The 16859-nt window shown below is 33.5% G+C and overlaps 2 protein-coding genes and 1 long non-coding RNA gene across 3 annotated transcripts; 1 reads left to right on the top strand and 2 right to left on the bottom strand.

The window, feature by feature from the left end:
• Positions 1-10969: 10969 nt before the first annotated feature.
• LOC116919447 (probable serine hydrolase) lies at positions 10970-12869 on the top strand. The gene is made up of 4 exons (XM_032925449.2): positions 10970-11489; positions 11562-11693; positions 11758-12200; positions 12271-12869. Exons 1-4 carry the CDS (start codon positions 11093-11095, stop codon positions 12553-12555), a joined length of 1257 nt encoding a protein of 418 aa, XP_032781340.1. The 5' UTR covers positions 10970-11092; the 3' UTR covers positions 12556-12869.
• On the bottom strand, positions 12801-14808 carry LOC116919271 (28S ribosomal protein S5, mitochondrial). The gene is made up of 9 exons (XM_045167170.1): positions 14556-14808; positions 14370-14495; positions 14079-14306; positions 13984-14018; positions 13806-13923; positions 13667-13744; positions 13401-13603; positions 13170-13310; positions 12801-13098 (listed from the first exon to the last, which is right to left on the bottom strand). The coding sequence occupies exons 1-9, from the start codon at positions 14761-14763 to the stop codon at positions 12874-12876; spliced, it is 1362 nt and encodes a 453-aa protein (XP_045023105.1). The 5' UTR covers positions 14764-14808; the 3' UTR covers positions 12801-12873.
• Positions 14809-16151: 1343 nt separating this feature from the next.
• LOC116921212 lies at positions 16152-16436 on the bottom strand. Its single transcript, XR_004393101.2, has 2 exons — positions 16295-16436; positions 16152-16224 (listed from the first exon to the last, which is right to left on the bottom strand). It is a non-coding gene; the product is annotated as an uncharacterized LOC116921212 (long non-coding RNA).
• Positions 16437-16859: the final 423 nt, after the last annotated feature.

Below are 16859 nucleotides of genomic sequence, written 5' to 3'. Positions count from 1 at the left end.
AAAATTTGTCAAAAAATGGAAAAATGGGAAGGCTATACCCTTACCACTTTTGTCAAAATCCGCAAAAAACGACATCTCTTGGAATTGAATGGAAATCACACTTTTTAAACCAAATTTAACGCTGATTTTGATACAATCATTTGTTTTCTTCACAAACCAACCGTTTTAGAAATAATTGTAATAAAGTTGACTGTAACGCAACATATCGGTTCATCCGTTTTTTACATTTATTTAAAAAACTACGAGTCCCATTCAAAAATATAGTCGATTGTCGTGATCCTCGTTGAATTTTGAATCGAAAACATGTATTTTTAACTATATCTAAAATTTGTCAAAAAATGGAAAAATGGGAAGGCTATACCCTTACCACTTTTGTCAAAATCCGCAAAAAACGACATCTCTTGGAATTGAATGGAAATCACACTTTTTAAACCAAATTTAACGCTGATTTTGATACAATCATTTGTTTTCTTCACAAACCAACCGTTTTAGAAATAATTGTAATAAAGTTGACTGTAACGCAACATATCGGTTCATCCGTTTTTTACATTTATTTAAAAAACTACGAGTCCCATTCAAAAATATAGTCGATTGTCGTGATCCTCGTTGAATTTTGAATCGAAAACATGTATTTTTAACTATATCTAAAATTTGTCAAAAAATGGAAAAATGGGAAGGCTATACCCTTACCACTTTTGTCAAAATCCGCAAAAAACGACATCTCTTGGAATTGAATGGAAATCACACTTTTTAAACCAAATTTAACGCTGATTTTGATACAATCATTTGTTTTCTTCACAAACCAACCGTTTTAGAAATAATTGTAATAAAGTTGACTGTAACGCAACATATCGGTTCATCCGTTTTTTACATTTATTTAAAAAACTACGAGTCCCATTCAAAAATATAGTCGATTGTCGTGATCCTCGTTGAATTTTGAATCGAAAACATGTATTTTTAACTATATCTAAAATTTGTCAAAAAATGGAAAAATGGGAAGGCTATACCCTTACCACTTTTGTCAAAATCCGCAAAAAACGACATCTCTTGGAATTGAATGGAAATCACACTTTTTAAACCAAATTTAACGCTGATTTTGATACAATCATTTGTTTTCTTCACAAACCAACCGTTTTAGAAATAATTGTAATAAAGTTGACTGTAACGCAACATATCGGTTCATCCGTTTTTTACATTTATTTAAAAAACTACGAGTCCCATTCAAAAATATAGTCGATTGTCGTGATCCTCGTTGAATTTTGAATCGAAAACATGTATTTTTAACTATATCTAAAATTTGTCAAAAAATGGAAAAATGGGAAGGCTATACCCTTACCACTTTTGTCAAAATCCGCAAAAAACGACATCTCTTGGAATTGAATGGAAATCACACTTTTTAAACCAAATTTAACGCTGATTTTGATACAATCATTTGTTTTCTTCACAAACCAACCGTTTTAGAAATAATTGTAATAAAGTTGACTGTAACGCAACATATCGGTTCATCCGTTTTTTACATTTATTTAAAAAACTACGAGTCCCATTCAAAAATATAGTCGATTGTCGTGATCCTCGTTGAATTTTGAATCGAAAACATGTATTTTTAACTATATCTAAAATTTGTCAAAAAATGGAAAAATGGGAAGGCTATACCCTTACCACTTTTGTCAAAATCCGCAAAAAACGACATCTCTTGGAATTGAATGGAAATCACACTTTTTAAACCAAATTTAACGCTGATTTTGATACAATCATTTGTTTTCTTCACAAACCAACCGTTTTAGAAATAATTGTAATAAAGTTGACTGTAACGCAACATATCGGTTCATCCGTTTTTTACATTTATTTAAAAAACTACGAGTCCCATTCAAAAATATAGTCGATTGTCGTGATCCTCGTTGAATTTTGAATCGAAAACATGTATTTTTAACTATATCTAAAATTTGTCAAAAAATGGAAAAATGGGAAGGCTATACCCTTACCACTTTTGTCAAAATCCGCAAAAAACGACATCTCTTGGAATTGAATGGAAATCACACTTTTTAAACCAAATTTAACGCTGATTTTGATACAATCATTTGTTTTCTTCACAAACCAACCGTTTTAGAAATAATTGTAATAAAGTTGACTGTAACGCAACATATCGGTTCATCCGTTTTTTACATTTATTTAAAAACTACGAGTCCCATTCAAAAATATAGTCGATTGTCGTGATCCTCGTTGAATTTTGAATCGAAAACATGTATTTTTAACTATATCTAAAATTTGTCAAAAAATGGAAAAATGGGAAGGCTATACCCTTACCACTTTTGTCAAAATCCGCAAAAAACGACATCTCTTGGAATTGAATGGAAATCACACTTTTTAAACCAAATTTAACGCTGATTTTGATACAATCATTTGTTTTCTTCACAAACCAACCGTTTTAGAAATAATTGTAATAAAGTTGACTGTAACGCAACATATCGGTTCATCCGTTTTTTACATTTATTTAAAAAACTACGAGTCCCATTCAAAAATATAGTCGATTGTCGTGATCCTCGTTGAATTTTGAATCGAAAACATGTATTTTTAACTATATCTAAAATTTGTCAAAAAATGGAAAAATGGGAAGGCTATACCCTTACCACTTTTGTCAAAATCCGCAAAAAACGACATCTCTTGGAATTGAATGGAAATCACACTTTTTAAACCAAATTTAACGCTGATTTTGATACAATCATTTGTTTTCTTCACAAACCAACCGTTTTAGAAATAATTGTAATAAAGTTGACTGTAACGCAACATATCGGTTCATCCGTTTTTTACATTTATTTAAAAAACTACGAGTCCCATTCAAAAATATAGTCGATTGTCGTGATCCTCGTTGAATTTTGAATCGAAAACATGTATTTTTAACTATATCTAAAATTTGTCAAAAAATGGAAAAATGGGAAGGCTATACCCTTACCACTTTTGTCAAAATCCGCAAAAAACGACATCTCTTGGAATTGAATGGAAATCACACTTTTTAAACCAAATTTAACGCTGATTTTGATACAATCATTTGTTTTCTTCACAAACCAACCGTTTTAGAAATAATTGTAATAAAGTTGACTGTAACGCAACATATCGGTTCATCCGTTTTTTACATTTATTTAAAAACTACGAGTCCCATTCAAAAATATAGTCGATTGTCGTGATCCTCGTTGAATTTTGAATCGAAAACATGTATTTTTAACTATATCTAAAATTTGTCAAAAAATGGAAAAATGGGAAGGCTATACCCTTACCACTTTTGTCAAAATCCGCAAAAAACGACATCTCTTGGAATTGAATGGAAATCACACTTTTTAAACCAAATTTAACGCTGATTTTGATACAATCATTTGTTTTCTTCACAAACCAACCGTTTTAGAAATAATTGTAATAAAGTTGACTGTAACGCAACATATCGGTTCATCCGTTTTTTACATTTATTTAAAAAACTACGAGTCCCATTCAAAAATATAGTCGATTGTCGTGATCCTCGTTGAATTTTGAATCGAAAACATGTATTTTTAACTATATCTAAAATTTGTCAAAAAATGGAAAAATGGGAAGGCTATACCCTTACCACTTTTGTCAAAATCCGCAAAAAACGACATCTCTTGGAATTGAATGGAAATCACACTTTTTAAACCAAATTTAACGCTGATTTTGATACAATCATTTGTTTTCTTCACAAACCAACCGTTTTAGAAATAATTGTAATAAAGTTGACTGTAACGCAACATATCGGTTCATCCGTTTTTTACATTTATTTAAAAAACTACGAGTCCCATTCAAAAATATAGTCGATTGTCGTGATCCTCGTTGAATTTTGAATCGAAAACATGTATTTTTAACTATATCTAAAATTTGTCAAAAAATGGAAAAATGGGAAGGCTATACCCTTACCACTTTTGTCAAAATCCGCAAAAAACGACATCTCTTGGAATTGAATGGAAATCACACTTTTTAAACCAAATTTAACGCTGATTTTGATACAATCATTTGTTTTCTTCACAAACCAACCGTTTTAGAAATAATTGTAATAAAGTTGACTGTAACGCAACATATCGGTTCATCCGTTTTTTACATTTATTTAAAAAACTACGAGTCCCATTCAAAAATATAGTCGATTGTCGTGATCCTCGTTGAATTTTGAATCGAAAACATGTATTTTTAACTATATCTAAAATTTGTCAAAAAATGGAAAAATGGGAAGGCTATACCCTTACCACTTTTGTCAAAATCCGCAAAAAACGACATCTCTTGGAATTGAATGGAAATCACACTTTTTAAACCAAATTTAACGCTGATTTTGATACAATCATTTGTTTTCTTCACAAACCAACCGTTTTAGAAATAATTGTAATAAAGTTGACTGTAACGCAACATATCGGTTCATCCGTTTTTTACATTTATTTAAAAAACTACGAGTCCCATTCAAAAATATAGTCGATTGTCGTGATCCTCGTTGAATTTTGAATCGAAAACATGTATTTTTAACTATATCTAAAATTTGTCAAAAAATGGAAAAATGGGAAGGCTATACCCTTACCACTTTTGTCAAAATCCGCAAAAAACGACATCTCTTGGAATTGAATGGAAATCACACTTTTTAAACCAAATTTAACGCTGATTTTGATACAATCATTTGTTTTCTTCACAAACCAACCGTTTTAGAAATAATTGTAATAAAGTTGACTGTAACGCAACATATCGGTTCATCCGTTTTTTACATTTATTTAAAAAACTACGAGTCCCATTCAAAAATATAGTCGATTGTCGTGATCCTCGTTGAATTTTGAATCGAAAACATGTATTTTTAACTATATCTAAAATTTGTCAAAAAATGGAAAAATGGGAAGGCTATACCCTTACCACTTTTGTCAAAATCCGCAAAAAACGACATCTCTTGGAATTGAATGGAAATCACACTTTTTAAACCAAATTTAACGCTGATTTTGATACAATCATTTGTTTTCTTCACAAACCAACCGTTTTAGAAATAATTGTAATAAAGTTGACTGTAACGCAACATATCGGTTCATCCGTTTTTTACATTTATTTAAAAAACTACGAGTCCCATTCAAAAATATAGTCGATTGTCGTGATCCTCGTTGAATTTTGAATCGAAAACATGTATTTTTAACTATATCTAAAATTTGTCAAAAAATGGAAAAATGGGAAGGCTATACCCTTACCACTTTTGTCAAAATCCGCAAAAAACGACATCTCTTGGAATTGAATGGAAATCACACTTTTTAAACCAAATTTAACGCTGATTTTGATACAATCATTTGTTTTCTTCACAAACCAACCGTTTTAGAAATAATTGTAATAAAGTTGACTGTAACGCAACATATCGGTTCATCCGTTTTTTACATTTATTTAAAAAACTACGAGTCCCATTCAAAAATATAGTCGATTGTCGTGATCCTCGTTGAATTTTGAATCGAAAACATGTATTTTTAACTATATCTAAAATTTGTCAAAAAATGGAAAAATGGGAAGGCTATACCCTTACCACTTTTGTCAAAATCCGCAAAAAACGACATCTCTTGGAATTGAATGGAAATCACACTTTTTAAACCAAATTTAACGCTGATTTTGATACAATCATTTGTTTTCTTCACAAACCAACCGTTTTAGAAATAATTGTAATAAAGTTGACTGTAACGCAACATATCGGTTCATCCGTTTTTTACATTTATTTAAAAAACTACGAGTCCCATTCAAAAATATAGTCGATTGTCGTGATCCTCGTTGAATTTTGAATCGAAAACATGTATTTTTAACTATATCTAAAATTTGTCAAAAAATGGAAAAATGGGAAGGCTATACCCTTACCACTTTTGTCAAAATCCGCAAAAAACGACATCTCTTGGAATTGAATGGAAATCACACTTTTTAAACCAAATTTAACGCTGATTTTGATACAATCATTTGTTTTCTTCACAAACCAACCGTTTTAGAAATAATTGTAATAAAGTTGACTGTAACGCAACATATCGGTTCATCCGTTTTTTACATTTATTTAAAAAACTACGAGTCCCATTCAAAAATATAGTCGATTGTCGTGATCCTCGTTGAATTTTGAATCGAAAACATGTATTTTTAACTATATCTAAAATTTGTCAAAAAATGGAAAAATGGGAAGGCTATACCCTTACCACTTTTGTCAAAATCCGCAAAAAACGACATCTCTTGGAATTGAATGGAAATCACACTTTTTAAACCAAATTTAACGCTGATTTTGATACAATCATTTGTTTTCTTCACAAACCAACCGTTTTAGAAATAATTGTAATAAAGTTGACTGTAACGCAACATATCGGTTCATCCGTTTTTTACATTTATTTAAAAAACTACGAGTCCCATTCAAAAATATAGTCGATTGTCGTGATCCTCGTTGAATTTTGAATCGAAAACATGTATTTTTAACTATATCTAAAATTTGTCAAAAAATGGAAAAATGGGAAGGCTATACCCTTACCACTTTTGTCAAAATCCGCAAAAAACGACATCTCTTGGAATTGAATGGAAATCACACTTTTTAAACCAAATTTAACGCTGATTTTGATACAATCATTTGTTTTCTTCACAAACCAACCGTTTTAGAAATAATTGTAATAAAGTTGACTGTAACGCAACATATCGGTTCATCCGTTTTTTACATTTATTTAAAAAACTACGAGTCCCATTCAAAAATATAGTCGATTGTCGTGATCCTCGTTGAATTTTGAATCGAAAACATGTATTTTTAACTATATCTAAAATTTGTCAAAAAATGGAAAAATGGGAAGGCTATACCCTTACCACTTTTGTCAAAATCCGCAAAAAACGACATCTCTTGGAATTGAATGGAAATCACACTTTTTAAACCAAATTTAACGCTGATTTTGATACAATCATTTGTTTTCTTCACAAACCAACCGTTTTAGAAATAATTGTAATAAAGTTGACTGTAACGCAACATATCGGTTCATCCGTTTTTTACATTTATTTAAAAAACTACGAGTCCCATTCAAAAATATAGTCGATTGTCGTGATCCTCGTTGAATTTTGAATCGAAAACATGTATTTTTAACTATATCTAAAATTTGTCAAAAAATGGAAAAATGGGAAGGCTATACCCTTACCACTTTTGTCAAAATCCGCAAAAAACGACATCTCTTGGAATTGAATGGAAATCACACTTTTTAAACCAAATTTAACGCTGATTTTGATACAATCATTTGTTTTCTTCACAAACCAACCGTTTTAGAAATAATTGTAATAAAGTTGACTGTAACGCAACATATCGGTTCATCCGTTTTTTACATTTATTTAAAAAACTACGAGTCCCATTCAAAAATATAGTCGATTGTCGTGATCCTCGTTGAATTTTGAATCGAAAACATGTATTTTTAACTATATCTAAAATTTGTCAAAAAATGGAAAAATGGGAAGGCTATACCCTTACCACTTTTGTCAAAATCCGCAAAAAACGACATCTCTTGGAATTGAATGGAAATCACACTTTTTAAACCAAATTTAACGCTGATTTTGATACAATCATTTGTTTTCTTCACAAACCAACCGTTTTAGAAATAATTGTAATAAAGTTGACTGTAACGCAACATATCGGTTCATCCGTTTTTTACATTTATTTAAAAAACTACGAGTCCCATTCAAAAATATAGTCGATTGTCGTGATCCTCGTTGAATTTTGAATCGAAAACATGTATTTTTAACTATATCTAAAATTTGTCAAAAAATGGAAAAATGGGAAGGCTATACCCTTACCACTTTTGTCAAAATCCGCAAAAAACGACATCTCTTGGAATTGAATGGAAATCACACTTTTAAACCAAATTTAACGCTGATTTTGATACAATCATTTGTTTTCTTCACAAACCAACCGTTTTAGAAATAATTGTAATAAAGTTGACTGTAACGCAACATATCGGTTCATCCGTTTTTTACATTTATTTAAAAAACTACGAGTCCCATTCAAAAATATAGTCGATTGTCGTGATCCTCGTTGAATTTTGAATCGAAAACATGTATTTTTAACTATATCTAAAATTTGTCAAAAATGGAAAAATGGGAAGGCTATACCCTTACCACTTTTGTCAAAATCCGCAAAAAACGACATCTCTTGGAATTGAATGGAAATCACACTTTTTAAACCAAATTTAACGCTGATTTTGATACAATCATTTGTTTTCTTCACAAACCAACCGTTTTAGAAATAATTGTAATAAAGTTGACTGTAACGCAACATATCGGTTCATCCGTTTTTTACATTTATTTAAAAAACTACGAGTCCCATTCAAAAATATAGTCGATTGTCGTGATCCTCGTTGAATTTTGAATCGAAAACATGTATTTTTAACTATATCTAAAATTTGTCAAAAAATGGAAAAATGGGAAGGCTATACCCTTACCACTTTTGTCAAAATCCGCAAAAAACGACATCTCTTGGAATTGAATGGAAATCACACTTTTTAAACCAAATTTAACGCTGATTTTGATACAATCATTTGTTTTCTTCACAAACCAACCGTTTTAGAAATAATTGTAATAAAGTTGACTGTAACGCAACATATCGGTTCATCCGTTTTTTACATTTATTTAAAAAACTACGAGTCCCATTCAAAAATATAGTCGATTGTCGTGATCCTCGTTGAATTTTGAATCGAAAACATGTATTTTTAACTATATCTAAAATTTGTCAAAAAATGGAAAAATGGGAAGGCTATACCCTTACCACTTTTGTCAAAATCCGCAAAAAACGACATCTCTTGGAATTGAATGGAAATCACACTTTTTAAACCAAATTTAACGCTGATTTTGATACAATCATTTGTTTTCTTCACAAACCAACCGTTTTAGAAATAATTGTAATAAAGTTGACTGTAACGCAACATATCGGTTCATCCGTTTTTTACATTTATTTAAAAAACTACGAGTCCCATTCAAAAATATAGTCGATTGTCGTGATCCTCGTTGAATTTTGAATCGAAAACATGTATTTTTAACTATATCTAAAATTTGTCAAAAAGGAAAAATGGGAAGGCTATACCCTTACCACTTTTGTCAAAATCCGCAAAAAACGACATCTCTTGGAATTGAATGGAAATCACACTTTTAAACCAAATTTAACGCTGATTTTGATACAATCATTTGTTTTCTTCACAAACCAACCGTTTTAGAAATAATTGTAATAAAGTTGACTGTAACGCAACATATCGGTTCATCCGTTTTTTACATTTATTTAAAAAACTACGAGTCCCATTCAAAAATATAGTCGATTGTCGTGATCCTCGTTGAATTTTGAATCGAAAACATGTATTTTTAACTATATCTAAAATTTGTCAAAAAATGGAAAAATGGGAAGGCTATACCCTTACCACTTTTGTCAAAATCCGCAAAAAACGACATCTCTTGGAATTGAATGGAAAGCACACTTTTTAAACCAAATTTAACGCTGATTTTGATACAATCATTTGTTTTCTTCACAAACCAACCGTTTTAGAAATAATTGTAATAAAGTTGACTGTAACGCAACATATCGGTTCATCCGTTTTTTTACATTTATTTAAAAAACTACGAGTCCCATTCAAAAATATAGTCGATTGTCGTGATCCTCGTTGAATTTTGAATCGAAAACATGTATTTTTAACTATATCTAAAATTTGTCAAAAATGGAAAAATGGGAAGGCTAAACCCTTACCACTTTTGTCAAAATCCGCAAAAAACGACATCTCTTGGAATTGAATGGAAATCACACTTTTTAAACCAAATTTAACGCTGATTTTGATACAATCATTTGTTTTCTTCACAAACCAACCGTTTTAGAAATAATTGTAATAAAGTTGACTGTAACGCAACATATCGGTTCATCCGTTTTTTACATTTATTTAAAAAACTACGAGTCCCATTCAAAAATATAGTCGATTGTCGTGATCCTCGTTGAATTTTGAATCGAAAACATGTATTTTTAACTATATCTAAAATTTGTCAAAAAATGGAAAAATGGGAAGGCTATACCCTTACCACTTTTGTCAAAATCCGCAAAAAACGACATCTCTTGGAATTGAATGGAAATCACACTTTTTAAACCAAATTTAACGCTGATTTTGATACAATCATTTGTTTTCTTCACAAACCAACCGTTTTAGAAATAATTGTAATAAAGTTGACTGTAACGCAACATATCGGTTCATCCGTTTTTTACATTTATTTAAAAAACTACGAGTCCCATTCAAAAATATAGTCGATTGTCGTGATCCTCGTTGAATTTTGAATCGAAAACATGTATTTTTAACTATATCTAAAATTTGTCAAAAAATGGAAAAATGGGAAGGCTATACCCTTACCACTTTTGTCAAAATCCGCAAAAAACGACATCTCTTGGAATTGAATGGAAATCACACTTTTTAAACCAAATTTAACGCTGATTTTGATACAATCATTTGTTTTCTTCACAAACCAACCGTTTTAGAAATAATTGTAATAAAGTTGACTGTAACGCAACATATCGGTTCATCCGTTTTTTACATTTATTTAAAAAACTACGAGTCCCATTCAAAAATATAGTCGATTGTCGTGATCCTCGTTGAATTTTGAATCGAAAAGATGTATTTTTAACTATATCTAAAATTTGTCAAAAAATGGAAAAATGGGAAGGCTATACCCTTACCACTTTTGTCAAAATCCGCAAAAAACGACATCTCTTGGAATTGAATGGAAATCACACTTTTTAAACCAAATTTAACGCTGTAAGGGAAGGCAATTATGCACACTGGGTGTTGCATAAACGCCTTCTAACGTCCAAGAAATCCAAGAACGAAATAATCCCGACTTTTTAAGCCCGACCTTTTACACAGTGAGCAATGACTACTGCTGTTGTATACAAACGCCATCGGGCTTATTTCGTTTTTGGAGGCCGTGAGATGGCGTTTGTGTGCAACACTAGTAGTCACTGTATTCTGACATAAGCGGACAGGAGAATTAAGCAACCTTCTCACTCACCTTTTGCTTAGTCATGAAGTGATAAAGATTTAAATTCTTTCTGATAATCAAGGCTTCTATTAAAATGGTGAACTGGGTTTCATCTTCCGCAATCGGTGGCTTGAAGCGATTATTGATCGGTGCAACTTTATTGCGGGGCAAGTCCAGTAGACGACAGTCCTCTGTATACTATAGCCGGGATTCCCGGGATATTTGGCAAGTTACGATCAATACGACAAGGAGGCACCCGGTATCATTGGTTAGTTCTTTCTGGAAGCCGGCAGTCGCACCCTTCTACGTTCTCAATCGGCTGTCTTCCTTCACCTTTTGCAAGTCTAAGATGGTAAATTCAGTAGAAGCTGCATCAGTAGCAGAATCTAATGGTTATGATAATGGGCATAGTGCTGGACAAGAAGATCTAGTTGACAGTCCTACCTTATTCAAAGAAATCCAGATTCCTTTGTCTTGGGGTCATTTAGCAGGTATGTAGGAAGGTGGCTTTTTTTGTTTGCAACAAATAATACTCAAATAATCTATGCCTTTTTTTTTTCTAGCAAAAGTCTGGGGAACACCCAATGATCACCCCATTTTGGCATTACATGGCTGGCAGGATAATGCAGGCACTTTTGACAAGCTAATTCCATTGCTTCCGTCTGATTTGTATGTGGTATGCTTGGATTTCTGTGGTAAGTTAGAAAAGTTTATTGAAATATCTTAAGATAAAATAAAAGCTAAGTTTGCTTTTTCTAGGTCATGGACTATCAAGCCACTATCCTAAAGGCATGATGTACCATTACTGGGATCACATTGCTCATATACGCCTGGTGGCTGAATATTTTGGTTGGTCTCGTTTCTCTATCCTTGGTCATAGTCTTGGAGGAATTGTTGGTTCCATGTTCACTGCCATCAGTCCATCGATGGTTGAAAAACTCGTCATGATCGATATTGTTAAGCCTATCTCTACCCCAGCACGGTTCCAGCCTGACAAATCCGCTAAAGCTATAGAAAGCTACATTCAAGTGCTGAAAAAACTTGAGCAATGTCCTCCCTCTTATACGTATGAAGCGGCTCGTGAACGACTTGTTCAGGCAAACAATGGATCTATTGATGCCGAAGCAGCTGAGGTTTTAATGTGCCGTGGGACTAAAAGGCACGAAGATGGTGGTTATTATTATTCTCGTGATCTCCGCCACGTAAGAATAAATATTAATATACTTTTTAATCCTTCGGCGTCTTAGTAATATACGATTTCCTTTCTTCTAGGTAATCCCTACTGTGGCTTCTTACACTGCCGAACAACATGCTGAATACGCTAAGCGTGTCCACTGCCCTTTACTTCTGATCACGGCAAAAGGTGGATTAATCTACGAAGATAGATCCGTCATTGAAGACTTTATCAAGATTTACCGAGATGTTAGCAAAGGAGGATTTCAGCACGCACACGTCGATGGAACCCACCACGTCCACCTCGTAAATCCAGAAAACATTGCTTCCATTGTTGGCAAGTTTTTGTCCCATGATGCTCAGAAGTCAACCCTGGAGAATTGAAAATAGTAATCGGTAGATTATACCGATCGAATTTTACGTTAGGAAACAATTTATGAATTGAATTATTTACTGATTCCCTAAGCGCCAAGTCTGTCTAGTTCATTCTTCCTTAAAAGCACTTGCATCGTTATGCAACGATCTTCTAAAGGTCGCATTTAAACGCAACTGTTGTAACAAATATTATTACTCTTTAGCATTTAACCTTCGTTGACATTCTGTTAGATTTCGAAACATAATTCACGTGGTGTTGAAAAATCTTCAAATTGTACTATCCATTCTATAGACTCAATAAACAAGTACGAGTCGCATAATAACTCGTTAACTTTCTTCCATTTTCTTCATAAATTTGACTTGTCGACATTCTGGATATTTGTCAGCTAAAAAACTGCGCACTTCGCCGTGTTCTACAAGAAGATTTACCCTAACTTGATCTCGGTTGCGGAAACGTTCCGTTTTTGAAATATGATTTTTCCATGACGGATCTGATTCGTTGGGCTGAAAGCCCTTCTTCCTCTTGGAAACAACCTTGCCAGCGTTTAGGTGCTATCAAAGAAAATAAAGACGATACCATTTTGATAATATTTTAAAAAAAGAAGACTAAAAAAGATACGAACCAGATTCAAATCCATGTCATCAATCGCTTTTGTAGTCTTGACTTCAGATGGCTTTGCCATTATTTGTGGAAAGTAATCACGTTCTTTACGAAACTCAACAACGTGCAATTTCGTTTCTTCGGCGATCTTCTCGAACGTTTTCTGAAAAATGTTCACATAAAATAAAAATAATAATAATGATAATAATCTACTCAGTGTACAAAAATGGTCCCACGCCTTCGTGCTCTTTACCTGCCGAAGCAAGCCTACCATAAAGGCTTTGGCTACGTGCTGTACATTCTTGGTCGAACCTTCAACTTTGGCATAAATGTCCTTGATACCAATCGCTTTGCAAATCTCTCTGATGGCTCGATGGCAGACAAGTCCATAACCTTCAGGCTTCTTTTGCACGAAGACCCTCGTTTTGCCGAAGGCAGAGAAAAAATCGTGCAACACTGAATGAATAATTTCGTGGTGTTACATTTTGTTATGAATTTAGGGGCGAAAACAATGCAAACCTGTGTGTTCATTATATCGTTCCACGTACATAAGTTTCTGGGCGGCACGATTTTTAGCCTTCCTGAGTGCGGTCATACCTAGTGTGCAAATATATATATATATATATATAATATATATATTTATCAAATTCGATCATACCCATTTGAGCTTTTCCTGTAGCGAAGCCGGCAAGACCATTACCGTTACCCGTAACAACGAACGCACTCGTCCGTCGGGTGCGTCCCAAATTTCCTTTCATGTTGCACACTATTTTGAACTGTGACGAAACAGATGAATGAATACTTGAAAATAGAATCTAAAGAAAATTTAACTGTACTTCGAGGACGATGGTGTCAAATCCTTCGAAATTATCTAAGGGGTAATAAAATTCAGTCAACTGTGGCTTTAAATGATGAAAAAATCTGAGAGTACCTTCTCCAACAGGATCAGGAGGACCTACACTTCGACCAGGTAGCTTTGGACCAGACCAACCCCTTTCCAGAGGACTTAATCTCAGTAATCTAAATGCCCCCATTTCATCCCGTAGCTTCAACAATTTGGCCTCCCTGTCAGGATCATCTGGTAGTTTTTTCTGTTGGATAAGCTCTTTCCCCTGAATGATGGGGCTGTTCAGTCCAGGCCACAGCATATTTGTTTTACCTTTTAATGATTTGCTATTACTTCTGTACTATATATTGTATAATATTATCAAAGGGTTATTACCAACACCAACAACTTGTCCTTTGTTTAAATTTTTTGCCATTTTTTTTCCAACAGCCCTGCCTCTTCCACGTTTTTTACCAGCATTACTGACACTGGTTACTCCCTTCCATAAACTTTCAGCTGGCACTAAAAACAAACAAAATGATTTTAAAATACGAAAAAAAACTAGTTGGCGATTTGACTAACGTTTGTTGAAAAAACTCGTATTCCGTACGGCCGAAACGACTGGGTTGAACCGCTTAGAGGAAGTTATTGATGGAGTTGATTGAACCGTAGAAAATAATGTTATAGGTTGAATTGTAACTCCAATTGGTCTTAAAGACATTCTCAAACAACACACGTAATTGGGGGATAACTGAAGGAGACATTTTGCGGCATTCCAAAGTCCTGCCATGTTCTAACACTTTTGATTTCAGTCTAGAAATCGTCGTCTGCTCGAGCGGAAAGGGACTTATTTATTCACAGATGGTTTTTTTAAAAGGTTTTCAGCGGAATCGACGAGTTACCCCGAAAGTCTAGTTTTCACGAGTTTGATAGAAAAAACATTGGTGTAAACTTTAGAGCTGTAATGCTGTCGCAGTTGAAATTCGCAACAACGATTACATGATTCTGAACGTTTTTTTATTTTATGGGATTCTAAGTTGAAACTTGAAAGGCCCACAATTAGGGCTCGGTCCCGATTGGCCGAGATCGGGTAAACCGATCTGATCTACCCGAAAAATGATCGATCTGTTGAGATCGGTTCGGGTTCTCCAGAAACAGATCGGTTCCAGTGCGGTTCTTCGGTGCGATCGGTTAGATGTGCCGCCATTTTTTAAGATGGCGGCTTAAAAGAAGTTGGGTAAAATGTCCGGGTAAACGGGTAACAAACCGGTGTAACTAGTTTTTAGAACCGGGTCCAGGAACTGGTTCTAGGATCTGGGTCCTTTTTTTGTTTAGAACCGGTTTGGATCTGTTTACCCATGGGTAAGAAAATGGACGATTTTCTTTCTAACTGGATGGACGATGCGTCTTTAAACCGGGGCAACGGAAAGAAGATTTCATTCAGTTTGAATCAAACTTAGCAGTTTTCAGTACCTCAACAACATTGCAATAAGTTTACTGTAAATTAATTATTATTTATAATTTTTCTAAATTTTTCTCCTACTTGATCCTATTACAATCCATTTCAACCACGGAAATAAAAGTGCTGGTTTAAAAATTAGTACGTTGTTCACACACGATGTTCACTTTGATTCCTTATTGGTATTTTCACCCCATATGAGCAAGAAACCATTAAGCATTGACGTTTTATTTTTTTAAAATTTAGTTACGTGTGACAAAGCACGCTGTCGCTGTAAGGGACACAGGGTTCTAGCATTTACGCCCTAACCCCGAATCAGATGCCATCCTAACGCAGACAATTAAATTTTTGCTAACCTGTGCAAGACATGTTAAGATTTGTTATTTCCATGGTTTTATATTACAAAGCCTGGACTGGAATCATTGCAATTGATTTATTCTAAAATAATAGTTTTTCAAGTAAAGTATGACTACAAGGCAAACCTAGATGATAATCTTGATTACAGCGTATTCTCCTTTAGGATGGTTCATGCAGTTGTGAAGTACTTTTAACACTTTGCCTCAATGTAGTGGTATGTCTGTACACCAGGATTCTCTGGAAAATAAATACCTATTTTCAGTAAAAATATAGAACATTATAATCCATAGTCCAACTTTGTTTATTTATTTTTTTGCGATCAAAGTTTTACCTAGCGTTGGTGAATTACACTAAATGTTGAATCCAAGTTTCCTCATACATGTTAAATGGTCTTGAATGAGGGATGTACAATTTTCCTCGCCGTTTTCGATGATACTAAGAACAAGAACAGTCTGTCTTAAAGGAAATTCTTTCTAGCAAAACTGAATACCGGCATGGTACATACCACTGGTCTCTCGCTCTTTTGGTCTCAGGGCATGCACAACATGGCTTAAGTTTCTTCGCACCCTCTTCAGCAAGGCTCTTTTCTTTCTCATCACCTTTAGGCACAGATATTGGTTGTTCCGACATTTTATTCTACTCTTAGAGAATTCGAAATTTCCCAATCCAATGTGTATCAAAAACTTCGACGTGACTTGTCTGATCGTCTGCTAAATTTTACATAATTTTAAATTTTTTACAATATTACACCCAGCGCCTCTAGGGAGATAATCCTTTACTGCGTAGAAAATCAGACTCTCCGGCAACTTATAATAAGCAACACTTTGACAAAAACGACGATACCTGTGTCTTTTTCTCTATACTACAACAACCTTGCAATGATGAAGATAATTTTTTTTTCAATGGCCTTAAGTTTGTCTTAAACCTCAAGTATGTTTCTGCCGATCTATGGCTCAACAGTTGAATATCTCACGAAACTATCTTCATCATTTCTAGCCAATTCACCGCTGAAAAGTACATACCACAGTAGCAGAATTTCCAATGGAATGGAAAAAGCAAATGTTACATTT

The sequence above is a fragment of the Daphnia magna genome, linkage group LG1 (genome assembly GCF_020631705.1).
Source record: "Daphnia magna isolate NIES linkage group LG1, ASM2063170v1.1, whole genome shotgun sequence".
Lineage (NCBI taxonomy): Eukaryota > Metazoa > Arthropoda > Branchiopoda > Diplostraca > Daphniidae > Daphnia > Daphnia magna.
The sequence above is the reverse complement of the archived record's forward strand: the minus strand, read 5'-3'. Positions and strand labels throughout refer to the sequence as shown.